Source organism: Ictidomys tridecemlineatus, chromosome 6, assembly GCF_052094955.1.
Source record: "Ictidomys tridecemlineatus isolate mIctTri1 chromosome 6, mIctTri1.hap1, whole genome shotgun sequence".
In the NCBI taxonomy this organism is placed as follows: domain Eukaryota; kingdom Metazoa; phylum Chordata; class Mammalia; order Rodentia; family Sciuridae; genus Ictidomys; species Ictidomys tridecemlineatus.
The window spans coordinates 20694702-20712814 of record NC_135482.1 but is presented as its reverse complement, the minus strand read 5'-3'; the positions used below and the strand labels follow the sequence as shown (position 1 = coordinate 20712814).

Below are 18113 nucleotides of genomic sequence, written 5' to 3'. Positions count from 1 at the left end.
TTTTTCATGTACATTTAAAAATATTTTTCAAACAAGGAGAAAATATAATAAGGAGTCTCTATGGTATCCATCATTTAGCTACAATTATAAACAAAATAAGGTTTTGCCAATCTTATTTTATATATGCCCTCTACCCTTCTTTTTGGCTAGAGCATTTTACAGCAAATCCTGGATATGTGATTTCCCCCAAAATATTTCAGCATGAGCCTTGGAGGTGTAAACACTAGTGCTATGCCATTATTAAACCTACTATAATAAACAGTAGTTTTGTAATGTACCTGATCTGTGTTTACTTTCCCCAGTAGTCTCAAACATGTCTTTCTGCCTGTGGCTTGTTGGAATCAGACATGGAACAAACTTGGCACTTGACATTTATTTTGTCTGTTAGGCTTCTTTTATTCTAAAAAACCTCCCTTTCCCCTTTTGCCCTTTCTTGTGCTATTGGTTTGATAGAGGAATTGAGTTATTTGTCTTGTGGAATATATCACATTCTGGATTTGGTTGATTGCTTACTGGAGTTGTTATTTGATTTCTTTTTCTAAACCCTCTATTTACTGTATTATACTTAATACAGGTGCTTTGAATTTTTTGAATAATTTTTTAGAATATTAATAACTTTTAGCCTGTTGACTAGTTACAAGGTTTGGGAGATCTTAGAAATTATCGTTTTTTATAACCTAGTATTTAAAAAATATGGGGGCAGTTATCTTTATATATTGTATCTTTTTATAGCCCAAATAACTTTGATTCTAAACCATTCATTTTAAATAAGCAGTAATTGTTTAATTATTTAAAGCTCAGACTAAAAGCCCAGATCAGCTTTCAAGTTCCTTAGTAGATTTAGATGTCAGTCGAAAGGCTGCCTTGTTGTTTATCACAAGTTTAACTTTGACACCTTTGTGTTACTACGAATTGAGCATCATTCTTTAAACAAACATCCAAAGTAGAAGGATAGGAAGAAATTCATATGATTTCTGACTTTTTCCCCATTCAATAATAGTTTTTAAAATTTATCTTTTATCTTTCTCAAATAGCTTTGGGATTTGAATCAAAAAGAATGTCGAAATACCATGTTTGGCCATACAAATTCAGTCAATCACTGTAGATTTTCACCAGATGATGAGCTTTTGGCCAGTTGTTCAGCTGATGGAACATTAAAGGTAAGCTTTTGTACATTATTAAAATGGGTAGTCAGGTTTTCATCACTGTAATGGAATACCCACGAAAAACAACTTATAATGAGCAAAGGTTTATTTTGGATCACGGTTTCTGAGGTTTCAGTCTGTGGTTGCTTGTCTTTGTTTGGACCTGTAGTGAGGTAGTATATAATGGCAGGGAGCCTGTAGGGGAGCAAAGTGGAGTTCTTAATGTCCCCTTTGGGTACACTCCCAATAACTTCTTTCTAATAGGCCCCACCTTTTACAGGTTCCATCACTTCTAACATCACCAGTGGCTGGGGACTAAGCCTTCAACTTATGAGCTTTTGGGGGACATTTAAGATTCAAACTATAGCTCTGTTTTTCATATTTCTACAGAAAGAGCTTCTTCCTTCAAGTTCCAGGAACATGTTTAATAAAACTAATTATTTGTCATAATAATTATTTATGAATGATTTCCTGTGTTTAAAATACATGTAATTGGAATTCTTAAATTTTAGGCATATATCCTTTTTGGGGGGGCAGGGACCAGAGATTGAACTCAGGGGCACTAAACCACTGAATCACACCCACAGCCCTATTTTGTATTTTATTTAGAGACAGGGTCTCACTGAGTTGCTTAGTGTCTCACTTTCACTGAGGCTAGCTTTGAACTCGTAGTCCTCCTGCCTCAGCCTCCTAAGCCACTGGGATTACAGGTGTGCGCCAGCTAGCCTGGCTAAGCATTATATCCCTAAAAAACATATTTATCCACTATTTTGAGATCTATAGGGTCAGGTTTATAAAGGGCTGCTTTTATTTGTCACTTATTTCTTCTACTTTTTGTGTTACCATTTTCCTGTTTTTGAGCAGACATATAGGAGAATAACACAAGAGTTAGGGAAAACATCTCATTTAAACTCCTGAATTTTATATTTCTAAAAACCCCAAGTTTTTCTTCTTTAAATCATTACCTTCTAAAATAAGACCCTAATTTCAATATTTTATTTCTGTCTCCATTGTCACTTTTGTCTCCTGATTATTGACTCTCCTTTCTCTGGTCTTAAATGAAGACCATTTTTGACCATTTTCATGTCTATTTTCCCTTCTATTCTGTATTATTGGCTCTGGTTCAGGCATTGTCCTCACCTGTCAGAGTTCGGTTTCTACAATTTGTTATTTACAAATACCGAATATCTATTCCTTCTTTTGGGATAATCCGTGTTGTAGGAAGCTTTTCCATAATACCCTTGGATGGGTTAAGGCAGCCATCTTCCAAGATATTCTTTCCATCATATCGGTCTATTATTTCTTGATTTTTACTATGTGAGTGGCTTTAGAAGAAGGCATTTTATTTCTGAGTCCAAGTTTCTCTACCATCTTATCTCCATTGCTAATTCTAAGATTTTTTTTAAAGAAAGAGAGAAAGAGAGAGAATTTTTAATATTTATTTTTTAGTTTTCAGCAGACACAACATCTTTGTTGGTATGTGGTGCTGAGGATTGAACCTGGGCTGCACGCATGGCAGGCGAGCGCGCTACTGCCTGAGCCACATCCCCAGCCCCGATTCTAAGATTTGTGATGATATCATGATCTAAGCTGTGCAGCTGCTTTAACTGTCTTTTTTTTTTTTTTTTTTTTGCCCCAAAGATTGAATCCAGGAGCAATTAACCACTGGACCATATCTCCAGCCCTTTTTATTTTTTTATTCTGAGGCAGGGCCTCTATGAAGTTGCTGGGACTGGCTTTGAATTTGCGGTTTTTCCTTCTTTAGCCTCCCAAGCCACCATGCCTGGCTTTACTTCACTGTAGTGCCTATTCCAGTCCTTTCCTGCTGTTTGTAAGCCCCCAACCTTTTGATTCTATGGTAATTACCTTACCTCATTATAATTCAGAGGGTTAAAACTATCTACCCAGAGCTCCCCTCAGTGAGCCTCCTCAAACACTGCTGTAAAAGCTCCCTGCTCTCTCTTTTTTTTTTTTTTAACAAGTCCTCTGCTTGCCCAAAAGTCTATTACTTATTACTGCTGTTTCTTTTTCTCCCTCCTTTATATGGTGCTTTGCTTCACTGTTATTTCCTCTCTCTGTTGCTTTTTTCGGTTTTATGCTTTTTGGGGATACTTTCCTTCCATCTATAAATGTTCTTGGCCCTTCCTGGCCCTATAAAACAAAAAATTGAAAAATCTTGGATGTATTTTTCTTTCAAATAGTCATTCTGTTTTTCTCTTTTTCTGTGACTAAACTTTGTTAGTTGGCTTTCTGTTACTGTAGCAAATAACTGAGATAAGTTATAAAGAGAAAAATGGTTTTTTGGGTTCATGGTTTCAGAGATTCCAGTCCCTGATAATTGGCCCTGTTGTTCTTTGGACCTGGGGGAGAGCAGCATAGCTTGACAGGGGGTACAGGGCAGAGCAGAACCGCTCACCCCGAGGCCTGGAACAAAACAGAGAGGAGCCATGATTCTTTTTGAGGGCTTGCTCCCAGTGACCTAAAGACCTTGCACTCCCACCTCCTGAAGGCTCCATGACCTCTCAGTTGTGCCACAGGCTGGGGACCAAGTCTTTAATGTGGCCCTTTGGGGGACGTTCCAGATCCGTCCATCCATCATCTGTGCTTTTCTCTGTTTCCTGACAACCTGCTCACTGCTCAAGCCTTTTTTAACCTGCTTCTCTCTGACCTATATGCTTTTGAAGAATGTCAAAATCAGTTTTAAGTTTCCATTTTTTGTTGTAAAGTCTGATACATTCTGGATTAGTGTGAAATTTTGCATTTTTATTTATCTGATCCTTATTCTTGTTGTATTTAAACCTCCATTGATAACCTAGTTAAGCATTCTTCATTTGAATATAAGTGTTTATTTTTTTTCTTCTTCTTAACCTCTCCTATAAGTCTTTTCTATGCCCATGCCCATGCCCATGCCTATGCCTATGATCATTTAATGATATTTACTGTGTATCAGGTACTATGCTAGTAGGCATTTGGATTTTAAATACTTAAAAAAAAAAAGCACATTCTCTGGCCTTAAGTTATTTAGGTTGGGGAGAAAGGTAAGTGATAGAGGAACATGAAATGCTAAAATTATATAGAGGGGCAGTTTTTTTTTGTTTTGTTTTGTTTTTAATGAGATAGCGCCTCACTATATTGACCGAGATGGTCTTGAATTCCTGGGCTCAAGTGATCCTCCTGTCTCAGCCTCCCAAGTAGCTGGGACTACAAAGCATGTACCACCTGCCCAGCTGTGTAGAGGATGTTCTAAGAACAGATGAGGACTGTGTTGGTAAAGGGTTCAGGTACCTAAGGCTACAGCCAGATTGAACTTGTTCTCCCTTTTTGTTACCTTTGCTTTCCCATTTTGTACTTTAATGTATGCTGACCCCTGAGCTGAAGCCCTAGAGTGTTCCTTCTGTCTTTTTGATGTTGAAATTCTTTTATAAGGTGGTATAAGGTAGGCCAATCTTCAGGTGATAGAGTGAGTTGGTCACCTGCATACTGTGTTCCCTAAACCCACGGCTTGAATGCTATGTTCCCACTGTGCTTTCTTTTCCTCTCAAATGATATATCTTGTGTATCCAGGGTTAGAGTTACTTATGTGCTCATCTTAGCCCTCTTGCTGACTTATAAACTCTTTGAGGGTAGTATCTATATCCAATTCATTTATATAATCTCAAATATAATTTCAAAGTGACCAGCATGATATTTTAATACATGCATTAAAAATGATAAGCCCTTGCTGTGTTCCTTCAGATCAAACTAAGACTTCTTCAAACTCATAAAGAAATTTTAAAGGAGCCTCAGTTTTTAGGGGCAGGTTTTGATTTCTGTGTTCATGTGTGAGTATCACTAGCAGTCGGGGACAGACATTGCTGCAGTCTTGGGGACACCTGCTTGTGTCTGTGGTGGCTTTCCTACGGTGCTGTTAAGCCAGTACTGCTGGCTGGTTCACACTGATACAGTGACATGTAGTAAGCAGAGGTTCTGCAAAATGATTTTAGATAACAGCATTTCAAGGTCAAAGTCTTCTAAAGCTTTTACCATTTGAGAGAATGAAACTGTAAATTATTTTCTGCCTCAAATGGCTCTGTAATTTTCTAAGCTTTTTGTAGTGTATCAAGTTGATAAGCATGTGTTTTTTGGACTGTGATGATAAACTATTTCAAAAGGGAGTTTTATTTAAAAATTGTCATTTAGAACATACAAGGGCACAGGGTAAACAGGAACCCTGGACAGAGTGCCATGGTGTCTTCAAAATGAAATGGTGATATTAGTTTATATGATCCCCTGACATGTAGGATTTCACCACATTGGATAGGAGCTGCAGTCAGGTCCTTCTAAAAGCAGCTGTAGTTTAAGCAGGAGTAAAGAAATTGGATTATGCTAGTTTTCCTTTTTTCTATATCAAAATTCTTTTTTAAAATTTTTATTTATTTTATGGTAGAATGCATTTTGACAGATTGAACACACATGGAGCACAACTTCTCATTCCACTGGCTGTACATGGTGCAGAGTCCTCCAGTAGTATAATCATTCATGTATATAGGGTAATAATATCTGTCTCATTCTACTGTCCTTCCCATCTGCACAATCCTACCCCTCCCCTCACTCCCCTCTACACAAAGCAAAGTTCCTTCATTCTTCTCTGTCCACCCGTCCCACTATGGATCAGCATCTGCTTATTAGAGAAAACATTTGGCTTTGGTTTTTTTGGGATTGGCTTATTTCACTTAGCATGATATTCTCTAGTTTCATCCATTTACCCTCAAATGCCATAATTTCATTCTTCTTTAAGGCTGAGTAAAATATTTCATGTGTTTATGTACCACATTTTCTTTATCCATTCATCTGTTGAATGGCATCTAGGTTAGTTCCATAGTTTAGCCACTGTGAATTGATGTGGTTGCATCACTGTAGTATGCTGATTTTAAATCCTTTGGGTATTGCTGATGAGTGGGATAGCTGGGTTAAATGGTGGGTCCATTCCAAGTTTTCTGAGATCCCCAAACTACTTTCCATAGTGGTTGCACCAATTTGCAGTCCTACCAGCAATGTATGAGTGTACCGTTCCCCCACATCCTTGCCAACACTTATTATTGCTTATATTCTTGATAATTGCCATTCTGACTGGAGTGAGATGAAATCTTAGAGTAGTTTTGATTTGCATTTCTGTAATTGCTAGAGATGATGAATATTTTTTCATATATTTGTTGATTGATTGCATATCTTCTTCTGAAAAGTGTCTGCTCATCTCCTTAGCCCATTTATTGATTGGGTTATTTGTTTTTTGGTGTTAAGTTTTTTGAGTTCTTTATATATCCTGGAGGTTACTGCTCTGTCTGAGGTGTGTGTAGTAAAGATTTTCTCCCATTCTGTAGGCTCTCTCTTCACATTATTGTTTGTTTCCTTTGCTGAGAAGAAGCTTTTTAGTTGAATCCACCCCATTTATTGATTCTTCATTTTACTTATTGCACTTTAGGAGTCTTGTACAGGAAGTCAGGACCTAAGCCAACATGGTGAAGATTTGGGTCTACATTTTCTTCTTTTAGTCACAGGGTCTCTGTGTCTAAGTCTTTGATCCACTTTGAGTTGATTTTTGTGCATGGTGAGAGATAGAGATTTAATTTCATTTTGTTACATTTGGATTTCTAGTTTTCCTAGCACCATTTGTTGAAGAGGCTATCTTTTTTCCAATGTATATTTTTGGCGTCTTTGTATAGTGTAAGATAACCATATTTATGTGGGTTTGTCTCTGTGTCTTCTATTTTGTACCATTGGTTTACATGTCTGTTTTGGTACCAATACCATGCTGTTTTTGTTATTATTGCTCTATAGTACAGTTTAAGGTCTGGTATTGTGATGCCTCCTGCTTTACCCTTCCTACTAAGGACTACCTTGGCTATTCTGGGTCTCTTATTTTTCCAAATGAATTTCATGATTGCTTTTTCTAGTTCTCTGAAGACTGTCATTGGAATTTTAATAGAAATTGCATTAAATCTGTATAACAGTTTTGATAGTATGGCCATTTTGACTATATTATTTCTGCCTATCCAAGAGCATGAGAGATGTTTCCATCTTCTGAGGTCTTCTTTAATTTCTTTCTTTAGTGTTCTATAGTTTTCATTGTAGAGGTCTTTCACCTCTTTTTTTAGATTGATTACCAAGTATTTTACTTTTTTTGAGGCTATTGTGAATGGAGTGGTTTTCCTAATTTTTCTTGCTGTGGATTCATTGCTTATTTATAGAAATGCATTTGATTTATGGGTATTGATTTTATATCCTGCTACTTTGCTGAATTAATTTATTAGTTCTAGAAGTTTTCTGGTGGAATTTTTTGGATCTTCTAAATGTAGAGGCATGTCATCAGCAAATAATGATAGTTTGAATTCTTCTTTTCTATGCATATCCCTTTAATTTCTTTTGTCTATCTGATTGCTCTAGCTAGTCCTTTACTTTCTTAAATCTACCAGTGGTTTCTTTGTCTTTCCTATAAATAGGGAAACAGTATGATTTCTCATTATATTCTGGCTGATGTGACTGAAGCTTCTGGCATTTATTTTCTCTTTAGTATTAGAGAAGGGTAAATATTTTAGTCCCCAGTGTCTGTTTTGCTTTAGTTAGTTTATCTAAGGTTATTGCAAGTGGCAAGATTTTGGTTTTGGCCTTATTTCTTATTATGTAGAATGCTTCTCTGAACTCAAGAAAGAATTAAAGATGTGCCTGGCCAGACAAATCAGGTTTTACTTGGGTGTTCTGCTTTGGAAGCTAAGTTCAAGTCTGAGAAGCATGGTTGTTTGTTTTTGTTTTTGTCCTTGGCCAACCCTTGGTCCAGGCATGATAGCCTTTATCATTCTTTGAAGCTGGGACTGCTTGAGATCTGGAAGGAAGATGTATCTTTTCGAAGGCCTCTGTTTTGTACCATTCAGTGGCTTTGCTCTAGAGTGAGGTTCAGTGTATTTTTACCTCATTTCTCAGGAGACAGTAGTTTTTATGCCTCTAGATTATCTGGCTCCACCAAGCACACGAGGAGCCTCATTTTCTTTCAGTATCTCTGTTTCCTATTTTCAGGTCTCCTGTTGCTTTGTGGTACCCCTGGGCTTGGTCTGGGCCTTGTGCAGTCCTCTTGCTGTGCTTACTGTAGATGTGGTGCACACATCAAGGTGGACGGCAGAGGGCAGCAGTGGCAAGTCGCTGGCATCTTCATCCTCCTGCTTCCACATTCGTCCTGTCAACACCTCCTTTAGAGCCTCCTCCACGCCAGCAAGGCTCTGCTCACTTTTTGCTTAATTTTATGTTCTGCAGTCTGCATTTTGGGCAGTATTTTTATTTTTTAAAATTAGGAAGGTGATCAATGAAATAGAAGTACTTAATGTAAAAGCTTTATAGAAAGTCCTGTGTAGGTAAAAGTTCATTAGGTAAAGTGAGTAAGTTCGTATGGTGTTTAATCCAGGTGGAATTCTAGAGGTGTGAGTTGAGACTAAAAACAATTATTTTTTATTTTTTAAATTTGAAGCTTTGGGATGTGAGATCAGCAAATGAGAGGAAAAGCATTAATGTGAAGCAGTTCTTCCTAAATTCAGAGGACCCTCAAGACGAGATAGAAGTGATAGTGAAATGTTGTTCCTGGTCTGCTGATGGTACTAGAATAATGGTGGCAGCAAAAAATAAAATCTTTGTAAGTATTCGTAATTTAAAAATCAAATTTAGCCTGATTTAAAGAAAATTAAAATTTCTATTAATTTTTTCATTTTACACTGTTTTCTGATATAAATAAAGTCTAGCTGTGTGATTTTGGGCAGGGTTTCCCAACCTTTCATTATTGTTTAGAACCATGCTCTGGGGGATTTGGATGGCTTGTGAGAAAAGGTGTGTATAGTCACACAGGTGTGGGAAATATCATGCACTGCTTTCTCCTCTGGGAGATAGACAGTGGGAACTAACATATTTAATACCCTGGGTAACCCTACATTACAGAAGCAATTTGTGATGTTGGGTCCACTGTTCCTCATGTATATTTAAAATGTGGAATAATTCTGCATCACTCTTCTCCTCCTCCTCCTCTTCCTTTTTTCCCCATTAATTTCAAAATGTTGATTTAGGTGATTTTTCAAAGAGCTATGTATCCCTAAAAAAATTATGATTTGGTGACTCTGATAGAAATACTCATCAACAACTGAACAAGGTTGTAAGACTTTTATAAAACGAATGAAAAGACAGTACTGTCCTCTTGTTTCCAATCTAATGAGTCTTTATATTTGTGCTGTTCAGAGTACTCACACATATAATTTCTTTTTATAGTAAATACCTAGGAGACAAAGCAGATTGCAATGACCCTATGATAATAATGAGGTAACTGAGGTTCAGAGCAGCCAAATAATTTGTCTAAGGTTGCACTGTGAATAGGATGGCCAAGTCTTCTGATTTACCGCTCACTGATAGTCTTCTAACAGTAATTTTAAAAGACTTGAATAATAAATATTATTATTTTTAAGAGCACAATTGAAATATAATATAGTTACCTAAAAATTCACAGAAGGATCTGTGCATATGATTGTTATTGATCTGGTAACTGTATTGCTGGGATCTTGGTTGGTATTTATTTTTATTCCTCTGGCAGGAAATTAAGAGGAAAACGGTCTCCTTTTGTCTTAAGTTTATTAAAGTCTTTAAGAACAGAAAGGAACTACTGCATTTGCAAGTTTCAAAGATTTCAAAATTATTCTTATTAATAAGAAGTATAATGTAAAATTTGTCTTTTTTTTATTTTGGTACTGGGGATTGAACCAAGAGTTACTTAACCACTGAGCCGTATCCCCAGCTCTATTTTAAAAAAATATTTTATTTAGTGACAGGGTCTTGCTAAGTTACTCACTGAGGCTGGCTTTGAATTTGCATTTTTCCTGCATCAGCCTCCTGATCCACTGGGATTACAGGCCTGTGCCACTGATCCTGGCAAATTTATCATTTTAAAATGTACAATTCAGTGGTATTAATTATATTCATAATGTTGTATAACTTTTACCACTACATATTTCCAAATCTTTTTCATCACCCCAAACAGAAACTCCATAATCATTAAGTAATAACTCCCTGTTTGCCATTAGCTAACCCCTGATAACCTCTATCATAATCTATGAATTTACTTATTCTGGATATTTCATGTAAGTGGAATCATACAATATTGGTTTATGTGTTTCCGGCTTATTTCATTAAGCATATATTTTCAGGGTTCATCTGCATTATAGCATATATCATAACTGCATTCTTTTTTATAATTGAATAATATTTCATTATATATATGTATATGTGTGTTATACATTCATGAACATATATATTATATGTATAATATATCTATATAGTCCTCACATTTTATTCATACATTCTTCTATGTATGGGCCCTGGGCTTTTCTCTACCTTTAGGCTCTTATAAATAATGCTGCAGTGAACATTGATGTACAAGTATCTGAGCCCCTGCTTCGATTGTTTTTTTTTTGGTACTTGGAATTGAACTCAGGGGTACTCAGCCACTGATCCACATCCCCAGCCCTATTTTGTATTTTATTTAGAGACAGGGTCTCACTGAGTTCCTTAGCATCTCGCTCTTGCTGAGACTAGCTTTGAACTCTCTGATCCTCCTGTCTCAGCCTTTTGAGCCATTGGCATTACAGGTGTGCGCCACTGTGCCTGGCTCCATTGCTTTTGTGTGTATGTCTTGGACTAGAATTGCTGGGTTATATGGGAATTCTATATTTAGCTTTTTGAGGAACCACCAGGCTTTTCCACAGCAGCTGCATCATTTGACATTTCCACAGGCAACATACAAGGATTCCAAGTTCTCCATATCCTTGATAATACTTGTTATTTTCTTTTTTAAACTATAGCCTTCCCAGTAGGTGTGAAGTGGTATCTCATTGTAATTTCCATTTGCATTTTCCTGATGACCAGTGATGTTGAGCATAAGATCATTTTTTAAAAAGATTTTTTAAAGATCTAGTGAAAAAGGAAAATAACGTTACGTTGCATGAAATGCCTTCTTGTTTTAAAAACCTATAGATCTGTTTACCATGCTGAAAGAAAGCTACTGTACAATTACCCTTATGAGTATTTTGCATGTAGATCTCAATTTCTTTTTAGTTGTCCCTTTCTCCTTTTTCTTTCCCACTCTTTGGTATTGTTAATTCAACTCTGCTGTTAGGTTTTTCTTATTTGGTTCCTTCATGATTGGGACAGTTTTTTATCCAGTTTGCAAAGTTCCTATATCACTGTGGGCCACTAAGTTTTAAGAACAACCTGCTCTGGGAAACATTTAAATATGATTTCCTGTGCTGTGGCTTTGGCCCCCAAAGCTGTGCTGCTTACCATCTTACCATCTGCACATGCTTCCAGGGTTATGCATTCACTAAATCTCTTTTTCTTTTTCTATGTTTTGAAATGCTCACTGTGTTGCTTAGGCTGGCCTTGAGCTCAAGATTTTTCTGCCTCAGCCTCCTGAGTAGCTGGAATTACAGGTGTACTCACTCTACCACTTCATTAAGCTTCTTTCTGGCTCCCACTGGGAACCTCTATTTTCTTCCTGAGGACTGTGTTTTGGTCTTGAATTCCTAGATTGTGTCAACATACTGTATGTATGCATTAAGTATAAACCATCTTATCATTTGGCAAAAACTTTGAAGAGTATATTCAGCATTTAAAATTTTTCAAAAATTGAAATGAAGAAGGTTGAATTACTCAAAAATAATTTTTTGGTTAAAAAATGGGAAAATGATTAATTGTAATGTAGTAATTTGTTAGCTCTGGAGAGAAATAGAAATAATGGAGTTAATTTCATTTAGCAAGACTGTGTTCTATATTTTGATCATCTTCATTTATGAATTGCATTTTCTCTTTTGAACAGATGAGCATTGGGGAGAACTACTCTATGTTAATTTGACTAGTCCATTCATTTATTCACAAAGGTTTTTATTTCTCTTTAGGCCAGCTTGAGAGATCATCTGTGATGCATTTCCTATACAGAAAGTGTTTCAAGATGAGCAATGTTTTTAAAGTTGATGTATATTGATGTATTATCTTATTTATGATTGTTAGTAATTATGACAGTTATTATAGTAATTATGCTATAATATAAAATGTATATCTACAATGTATTAGTAATTATAGTAGTTTTTCAGGACTTAGATTTTATAGTTGAAACAGGAGGAAATTCTTTTAAAAATAAATTTAGATTTAGTTTGGTATAGCTTATCTTTTAAATATTTTGCTTTCATAGATACTTCTATTTATGTTGACAGCTTTTTGATATTTATACCAGTAGCCTGTTGGCAGAAATCCACACAGGCCATCATAGCACCATCCAGTACTGTGACTTCTCCCCTCATAACCATTTGGCAGTGGTGGCTTTGTCCCAATACTGTGTGGAGGTAAGTTGTTGAATTTATTCAGTGACATCTGGGTCTCTAAAGATCCAAGGATAACAGGGAATGGGTTGCCTAAACCATTAGCTGCTCACGATGCTTTCTTGAAAAACTATAGAGTATTTTCTTCGTAGCCTAATAACCTGTAGCTTTGGAATATTGAACTATATAGCCAGCTTTAGTATTTCAACAGTGATTGGAGACTTGATTTGACAGTATAACAGGGAATGACAGTACCGTTCATCAGGCATTTATTGAATTCCTAGCATTTTGCGGGGGTTGGGGAAACAATGAAATGACCACTGGTTTTCTAGGCTGAAATATATCATCTCTTGAACAGTATAAGGATAGACAAACTTTTTTCTTCTTAAAAGAAATGATGAGAGTTCAGATTCTTAGATCATTGAGTAGGATAAGATGGAAGTTATATTTAGAATTGATTAAGATAAGATTTTTATTTTTATTGCCAAGCACTAAAGAGTAAAATGACTCTTATAAATTACTATTTATACATATAATTTTGTACTTTCCTAATAAATTATACATTCAGGGTCTTTACCTAACTAGTCTTAGAAGAATTCTACCAAGTGAGTTACTCTATTTTTTTTTGAAGTTGTCAATGGACTTTTATTTTATTTTATTTATATTTATTTTATTTATTATATTTATAAGAATCACACCCAGTGCTTCACATATGCTAGGCAAGTGCTCTACCACTGAGCTATAATCCCAGTCTGAGTTGCTCTATTAATTTACTCAAAAGACAATGAATTGTATTTTCCCTTCAAAGATGGATTAGTTTTTCAGAGCCTTAATACTCCCTATTCCTTGGTTTGGTCTCACCATCAGGTAGTTTGAGGGGATAGGGCTTTATCTGGAAAGTAGAGAAATTCCCTCGGTTCACAGGTTCCTATTCAAGGGACACTTGACTACAGCAAATACTTCTTCAGTGTTGGGTACTTATTTCAGCAGTTCTTAGTGAGTTTGCCACCTTGCCTCTTACTTTTAAGGCTTTAGGGGAGAGTTGCTAAGCTATACCCTTCAGTGTGGAGGTAACAGATGAAGTAAGGCATGAGTTCTGTAAGTGCCTTCTGATTCTTTTTTTTTTTTTTTTTTTTTTAGTACCATGGATTGATCCCAGGGGCAGTTAACCACTGAGCAACATCCCCAGCCCTTTTATTTTTTATTTTGAGATAGGGCCTCACGTAAGTTGCTGAAGCTGATCTTGAACTTGTGATTCTCCTTCTCAGCCTCCAAGTTGAGGCATGCACCACTGCACCTGGTTGCCTCCTAATTCTTTTTTTCTTTTTTCTTTTTGGTGGTACTGAGGATTGAACCCAGGCCAGGGCCTTGTGTATGCAAGGCAAGCACTCTACCAATTGAGCTATATATCCCCAGCCCCTGATTCTTCAGTACAGCAATACAAGTAACACTGAAAGACTTTCCTCTGAGAACCTGCTGTTGTAAGCCGAGGCAGTGAATTAAAGAACTCCAGTTCTCTTATAAATTTATTTCCAATAAATTTTCTTTTTTTAGGTACCAGGGATTGAACTCAGGGGATTCAACCACTGAGCCACATCCCCAGCCCTGTTTTGTAGTTTATTTAGAGACAGGGTCTCACTGAGTTGCTTAGCACCTCACTGTGCTGAGGCTGGCTTTGAACTTGGGATCCTCCTGCCTCAGTCCCTGCAGCCTATAGGATTACAGGTGTGCACACTGTGCCCGGCTCAATAAATTTTAATTTTTATATTTGATGTTACTTATCAAAGTTTGCTATATATTTGTTATTTTAGTCAAATGTATACATATATTAATTTTCATGGTAGCTCAATCAGAATAAATTTTTAGATAGTTAAAAAAGAGAGAGAGAGCGAGAGAGAGAGAGAGAGAGAGAGAGAGAGCGCGCTCCAGTTCTGTTCCAGACAGTAGGAAGAAGTGAGGTGGTGTGGGCAGGGTTCTTTTGGGCAGAGATCTTGAATTAGAAGAGTCAGATCTACTAGGGAATCTGAACTTTATCTATAGATTCTCAAGGTAGATGTGGTTGGAATTTTCCCCTCTCCAAGTTTTGTCAGGATTTTTAGAAGGAGTAAAGGAGCAATCCCTCTTTCAACCTTTCCTGACACTTCGAAGACCCTTACTCTCTTACATACATGTCTTCTTCTCTCTAAAAAACAATGTCTTCCTTCTTGAAATATAGGGACTTGGCTCAGGAGGCTCTGAGTGACAAAGAAATGAGTGGGAAGAGATGGAGAAAACAAGGAGGGAAGAGAGGAAGGAGTTTCTTTTTTTAAATGTTTTTATTAGTGCATTGTAGTTATACTTAATATTGGGGTTCATTTTGACATAATCATACATGCATGGAATATAATTTGTTCCACTTCAACCCCCAGTACTTCTTCTCTCTTTCTCTCTTCTCCCCCCTTCCCTTATTCCCTTTCCTCTATTCTACTGGTCTTCAATTTATTTATAGTTTTTAAAAATTACTGCTTTATAAGTATACATACAGGTGAAATTCACTGTGATATACTCATATGTACTTAGTATAATTTGGTCAATTCCATTCTCCCCCCCCCAACACACTTTTTTTTGTTTTGTTTTGGTCTCTGTTCCCTTCCTCTCAGTCCCCTTCCTCTGCTTCTGTGATCTCTCTCTGTTTCCATGAGACTCCCCCACTCCCCCCCCCCTTAATTTTTGCCTAGCTTTCACATATGAGAGAAAACATTTGACCCTTGACTTTCTGAGTCTGGCTTATGTCACTTAACATAATGTTCTCCATTTCCATCCATTTACCAGCAAATGCCATAATTTCATTCTTTATATCCATTCATCCATATCCATCAATGTATTTACATATTTATGGCTGTGTAAAACTCCATTGTACATATACCACATTTTCTTTATTTGTTCCATCTGTTGTCAGGCTTCCAGGCTGGTTCCATAACATGGCTGTTGTGAATTGCATTGCTGTAAATATTGAAGTGGCTGTATAGCTATAGTGTGCTGATTTTAATTATTTTGTATAAATACTAAGGAAGGAGATACTGGGTCATCTGATGGTCCCATTCCTAGTTTTTGAGGAATCTCCATACTTCTTTTCAGAGTGATTATACTGATTTGCAATCCCACCAACAATGCATGAGTGTACCTTTTCCCTCACATCCTTGCCAGCATTTATTATTGTTTGTATTCTCAATGATTGCCATTCTAACAGGAGTGAGATGAAATCTCAATGTAGTTTTGATTTGTATTTCCCTGATTGTTAGGATTGTTTAACATTTTTTCATATATTTGTTGGTCATTTGTATTTCTTTTTGCAAAAAGTCTGTTTGGTTCTTTTTCCCATTTATTAATTGGGTTGTTATTATTATTGCTGTTAAGTTTTTTCAAGAGAGATTTTTCAGTTGTGGAATTGTTTTTGATTTCTGGCTTTAAGCTCCATATATCCCAGTTTAGACTCTAGAGATAAGGCAGAGGAAATTTCATATAATTAGTTTGTAACCATAGAACTAATTCACTGAATGAAAACCACTGGACGTGTGATGAAGTACTTATTTTGTCCATGCTAGATCTGAAATCATAAAGTATGTCTGTAATCAAAGTGTAATGAGAGGAACTCAGGCACATATGGTACTTCATTAGATTGGAATGTTTTTGAGTAATTTATAGCAGAACCTAGGACAAAATACAGCTGGGCTGGTTGCAGACAAAGACAATTTGTAATAAGCATGAATAACAACAGAAATGTGTACATGTTACAGTTAGTGCATTCATTTATGGTTTTGCAAGCATTTGGGATGAAGTGGAAAATAGTCTGTATCTGGAAGCTGCTTATATTCATGCTATTAATTTTTTAGATTGATTTTTTAAAAATAGACAAACATTTATATCATTCCAAAATCAAAGTTTTATAAGAGAACTCTCACTATCATCCTTTTTTTTTTAAAGAGAGAGTGAGAGAGGAGAGAGAGAGAGAGAGAGAGAGAATTTTTAATTTTTATTTCTTAGTTCTCGGCGGACACAACATCTTTGTTGGTATGTGGTGCTGAGGATCGAACCCGGCCCGCACGCATGCCAGACGAGCGTGCTACCGCCTGAGCCACATTCCCAGCCCTATCATCCTTGATTCTTCTTCCCCATTATACTACCCCACCCCAAAGATAACAGTGTATAGAAGCAGATATCTGTGTGCATATATATCCATATCTGTATCTATCCATATGTTTCCATATTTATATTTCCAACTGTTTTTTATAAAAGATAGTATGTATACTCTTCTGCATTTTGCTTTTCTTCAGTTAACAATATATCCTACAGATTAGCTATTATCAGGGTGCTTTTCTCACTGCAGTTTGTATAGTATTCCATCATGTGATTAATGTAGTTTTATTTGGTTGGTTTTCCTATGGACAAACGGTTAGATTGTTTTCAGTTTTTGCTTTTAAAAATAGTCATACAATGAATAATCTTTAGCACAAGACATTTTGTATTATTATAGTTTGGGGCTTGTTTTCATGGAGGTGGTATTGCTGAGCCATACTTGCTATTTTAAGTCTTCTTTCTATATTCAAAATATTTATGAATGTTATTTCCTATATTCTGTGTTTATTCTGTAGTTATGGAATATAGACTCATGTGTAAAGGTAGCTGATTGCAGAGGACATTTAAGTTGGGTTCATGGTGTGATGTTTTCTCCTGATGGATCATCATTTTTGACATCTTCTGACGACCAAACAATCAGGGTGAGAAATTCTGAGATTTTCATTTTAAACATTTATGATGGTGAGTGAAACTTTCTACAACTAAGAAATTGATGGGTGATATTGGGAGAAGTAAAGTAGGAAGCTATGAGGTTCATATTCTTCCTGGAAAAGTGCTACTATGTGGACTTTAATGATCTCATTCATTCAGACACTCACTGAGTATTACCAAGGGTCAGGTGCTATGGGAAGTCCAATGATTAAACTGTATTTTGGTTAATTTGCATATATTACACTTGATTCCTGAGAATAATTTTTGACTCTTTCTTCTAACTTGAATTCCCATATTCTAATATATTCTGCCTTTCATTTTTCTCATCATTGTCTCAACTTTTCCATTCCTATTCCTAGGTCTCATTACCTATTGCCTGTCTTACATTAGTCTCTCCCACAGTCTTCTTTCAAGCTTTCTACATGCTGCTTTCAAGATATTTTCCGTATGTGCAATATAGTCTTGTCTTTTTTGAGTGGAGAGGATGCTAGGGATTGAACCCAGGTCCTTGCATTTGCTTAAAACAAATACCCCCCCCCCACTATCTATGAAATACTTCTAACTTAATCTGCTGTTAAGATTCACAGTATGATCTCATTCTGTTCCAATCTGTCTTTCATTTTACTCCTTCAGGTAACCTACATTGGACTGCTCAGATTTTCCTAAAACCCTGTAGTTTCCTGCTTTCTGTACTTTTGCTTAAGTGATTTCTTATGCTTTGAATACCATATTTCCCTATATTTCTGCATTTGAAATCTTGACCATCCTGTAGGTTCCCTCTAGCCTTCCTTATTTGTGGGAATGTGTCTTATATCTCTTAATGCTA

The 18113-nt window shown here is 36.3% G+C and overlaps 1 protein-coding gene across 11 annotated transcripts in view; it reads left to right on the top strand.

Annotated features, from left to right (window-relative positions):
- The window catches only part of Apaf1 (apoptotic peptidase activating factor 1), a 78454-nt gene that overhangs the window by 36281 nt on the left and 24060 nt on the right, over positions 1-18113 (top strand). For 9 of the 11 annotated variants that reach the window (XR_013440374.1, XM_078052951.1, XM_040279681.2 and 6 more), the window contains 4 exons: positions 1035-1160; positions 8641-8802; positions 12416-12544; positions 17152-17277. Coding sequence is in view for 10 of the 11 variants with exons in the window: in XM_078052951.1 (XP_077909077.1) it covers positions 1035-1160; positions 8641-8802; positions 12416-12544; positions 17152-17277 (543 nt within the window). In the remaining variant the exon portion in view is untranslated. Of the gene's footprint in view, positions 1-1034; positions 1161-8640; positions 8803-12393; positions 12545-13660; positions 13744-17151; positions 17278-18113 lie in introns of those variants that run through there. The other 2 variants (XM_078052953.1, XM_078052954.1) reach the window with 2 other exon arrangements.